General features: G+C 35.8%; 1 protein-coding gene and 1 long non-coding RNA gene across 2 annotated transcripts in view; both read right to left on the reverse strand.

Moving 5' to 3' along the window:
• The window catches only part of LOC106521940 (uncharacterized), a 2,100-nt gene extending 1,080 nt beyond the window's left edge, over window positions 1–1,020 (reverse strand). The window contains exons 1-2 of the long non-coding RNA XR_001310728.1: window positions 82–1,020; window positions 6–44 (exon numbers count right to left, since the gene is read on the reverse strand). This is a non-coding gene — a long non-coding RNA (uncharacterized LOC106521940). The remainder of the gene's footprint in view (window positions 1–5; window positions 45–81) is intronic.
• Window positions 1–3,701, reverse strand: part of zgc:110329 (tetraspanin-15) — a 24,885-nt gene that overhangs the window by 10,099 nt on the left and 11,085 nt on the right. The window contains exon 5 of the mRNA XM_014014717.1: window positions 2,073–2,189. Coding sequence (XP_013870171.1) covers window positions 2,073–2,189 — 117 coding nt within the window. The remainder of the gene's footprint in view (window positions 1–2,072; window positions 2,190–3,701) is intronic.

Raw genomic sequence — 3,701 nt, forward strand, 5'->3', positions numbered from 1 at the left:
TGTACCTGCACACTTACACACACATGTGCAATCATCTTTTGTACCTGCACACGCACACACATGTGCAATGATCTTTTGTACCTGCACACTAACACACACATGTGCAATCATCTTCTCTACCTGCACACTTACACACATGTGCAATCATCTTCTCTACCTGCACGCTTACACATATGTGCAATCATCTTCTGTACCTGCACACTTACACACATGTGCAATCATCTTTTGTACCTGCACACTAACACACACATGTGCAATCATCTTTTGTACCTGCACACTAACACACACATGTGCAATCATCTTCTGTACCTGCACACTTACACACATGTGCAATCATCTTCCCTACCTGCACGCTTACAGATATGTGCAATCATCTTCTGTACCTGCACACTTACACACATGTGCAATCATCTTTTGTACCTGCACATAATACACACATGTGCAATCATCTTTTGTACCTGCACATAATACACACATGTGCAATCATCTTGTGTACCTACACATGCCAATGGCAAAAGAAAAAATTGCTACTTTCAAGGAGCTGAGGACTCCTGCTTGTACACTGCACTCATGAGACCAGAAAATGTGTTGATTTTTCTTTTTGTTTGAGTCTTGCAGCTTGTCTTTTAATGATCCTAAACTTTTAGTGTGTCATCTTCCTTCCAGATTTGTTTTCATCTTTCTAAGAAATGTGAGTTCTTCACATCTCAGCATGATCTGTCCTGATTGTTTATGTTGTCCCAATGAATAAACTTACAAGAGAGTTTTGACAATTGTTTTATTCCAAATGTCTTTCCTGATGCAACCTAGGGTTAGGTTAACACACCGAGCTTTCACAGCCCAAACATTTCTAATCATTTTATTATTTATCATAATGTTTAAAGGTTTCTACATATTTACAAATATGTTCAGTTATTCACAGGTAAATTCGCATCAAAATTTTCTCAAAAATGAAACACTTAAAGTGCATGTGACATCTAATTTTTGTAACAAAAACAAATGCATTTTTGAAAAGACAACATTTATAACATATTGCAAAACAAATTTCATGTCGTTGAGATGAACAGTTGATATATTTGCATGTGAAGTAACAGGAAGTGATGTCAAAGGGGAATGTCTGCATGTGAACAGAGTGTWACTAAAATGTCTAACAACACAGACTCTAGAGAAGAATCTGATGTTTCTTTAGATTATTTTGAGTCTCTATCAGAATGATGAAGTCAGGGTTAAAATAATGTTTCAATAAACCAAGATCGTTTCTTAAATAGTTTTCTTAAAGAATTTGATGTCACTTCCTGTCTCACTTTAGCTGAGCCAAGTTCAAAAGAAAGTATGACAGTTATGTGACAAAATGGGTAAAAATGTGTATTTATGCCAAGTTCCTTACATATAAATGTGTTAAGTTTTTGTATTTGAAGAATATGCATGTTGCAGGCACTTTAAAAACAAAACAATACAGGCAAATTTAATTTATTTACAGCATCAGAAATTTAAATCAAAGTGTTCATAGTTACCAAATAATAATCAGACTAAATCAAAGCCATTCGTGTCTAATTAAACCTATGATTTAAATTATTAAAACACTGACCTTTTCAACTTATCAATAACATATTTACAACCTTTTAATCTGAAAAGATACATTTAATTRTTTTTTCTGATTATAATTCATGTTAACTGAGTCTTAATCTTGATGAATAATCATGTTTTAGGAATTCCCATTTCTATGTGAATAGACACGAACCTCCATCTGTGACTAATGCTGATGTAGATTTTCAGTCATTCAGGACATGGTAAATTAAAGTCAAACAGTTTAAAACTAAATAATTTGAGAGCAGAATAAAAACTACAGATTAGAAGTCTGGTTRGTTTTGTTTTGAATTGATCAAACTTTGACTTTTTTTTTTTTTACCAGAAAGGTTGTTTGTAACCCAAATCTGAAAGTAGCCAATTATTATTTTATTWATTTAAACCAAAAAGAAAGGAACTCAAGTCTTAATACTACTCCAAAGAAGAAAACAAAGTGTTGGTACTGATGTTTGTTTTTTCTGAGTATGTGTGTCACCAGCACTCACCTTACGTCGAACACAACAGGTGTATGGAACCCCGCAGGCTAGTGGACCAGTCCCATTGCAAAAATGGTACTGATTGACACCCCAGTCTTTATATTCATCCCCTCCACAACAGGAGAACTGAAAAACAAAACAAGGTATTAGAAACCAAGCAGTGTAATAAAACAGAGGCTCATTAGGTTCCTTCAGTGTTTTCACAAATGACCCACAGCACAATGAGATTAGTGTGGATTGAGCCAAACTTAAATCCCCGTGCTGCCTATTTACACGGCCCACCTGCCATGGCACACCAGGACAAATGGATCACACAACAAAAACACTGATCCTACACAAAAGCCACTGTGGTCTGCAAATCAAAGTATGAGCTCAGTTTTCTGACAGCACCGTTACAGGCTGCTCTTCTGAAGCACATCACAAAGGAAATACAGCTGGGCTTCCAACCTGACCAGACCTCTTCTTAACAATAAAGAATCTCTAAAAACCTTTTCATCTCTCTGACAGCATGATCTAAGTTGCATGCTGTTTTACCAGGCACCAAGCTGGTTGTCCAATGATGGGAAAAAAGGACAACCACAAGCAAAGAAAGAAAAAGAAAGAAAAAAGGAAAACAAAAAATGAATTTACTGAAGTATCTATTGATGCAATTTGGGGAAAAGACTGCATTAAATACAGATTTGAATTAAAAATWGGTTTTGAATCACCAAAATTTACTTCAATAACACTCAAAATCATTTCATAGAACATACACTGTGACAATATCTTATGTGCAGAAAAATAAGTTAATCGACTCTCTACATGAGAAATTTCTAAGATAAAAGAGAGCAAAGACTAACATTTCAAACTAATAAATTTTTTTTGTTAATTTATGTATTAAAGTGTGCTGAGGTAGTGACAATCAGCCACTGCCAGCACACAGGGATATTTGCCAGGAAAAAGAAAATTTGTTTACTAAAATGAACATCAGACTGGAGGAGTTAATGGCTTAATAATGTGATCCATTCACAGACAGGCCTTGTGTTAGACTTCCTTTCTGCCTCTAAAGTCAGCTCGACTGGCTCGACTGGCCCTGTGGTGAGAAGGATTGGACAGGTGTCCTCATCCTCTCTCAATCAGTCAATCTCTCCACTCTAATCAGAAAATTGCTGTTCATTGGGACAAAGTGGTGTGTGCAGATGTTTCCTTTCCTGCTGAAACAAAGTGCAGCAGCTCTGCCATGAGTCTCCACTTTTCTGTGACAGTCTGTTCACAGCTTTTCTCAACCCTGCAGAAAGAGCAGCACTAAAAGATCAAACAACCTCTTCACTAAGGAAGAGAGAAACAGTCCTTTARTTAAAAACTGGGACAGGATCAATTGTTTTCTAAACAGTTTGGCTGTGTACAAGTTCTGTAACAGAAGTGTGACTTCAAAATTATGCAAAGTTCATCTTCAGCATCGTTACTCAAGGGACTTAAAAACAGTTGTATTTAACTACCTCTCTGACATGGAGTCTATTCACAGAAATCAGCCRCACAATGTCCTGAGAATCTTAAGATATAATTTTATTTTATCAATTACATTTCTTTTTTATTTTAGGTTATTTATGCAATTTGAAAATTTGGTTCTTTGTTTCTTCAGCAAGTCCTCTGTGAGGC

The sequence above is a fragment of the Austrofundulus limnaeus genome, unplaced genomic scaffold (assembly GCF_001266775.1).
Source record: "Austrofundulus limnaeus strain Quisiro unplaced genomic scaffold, Austrofundulus_limnaeus-1.0 Scaffold118, whole genome shotgun sequence".
Lineage (NCBI taxonomy): Eukaryota > Metazoa > Chordata > Actinopteri > Cyprinodontiformes > Rivulidae > Austrofundulus > Austrofundulus limnaeus.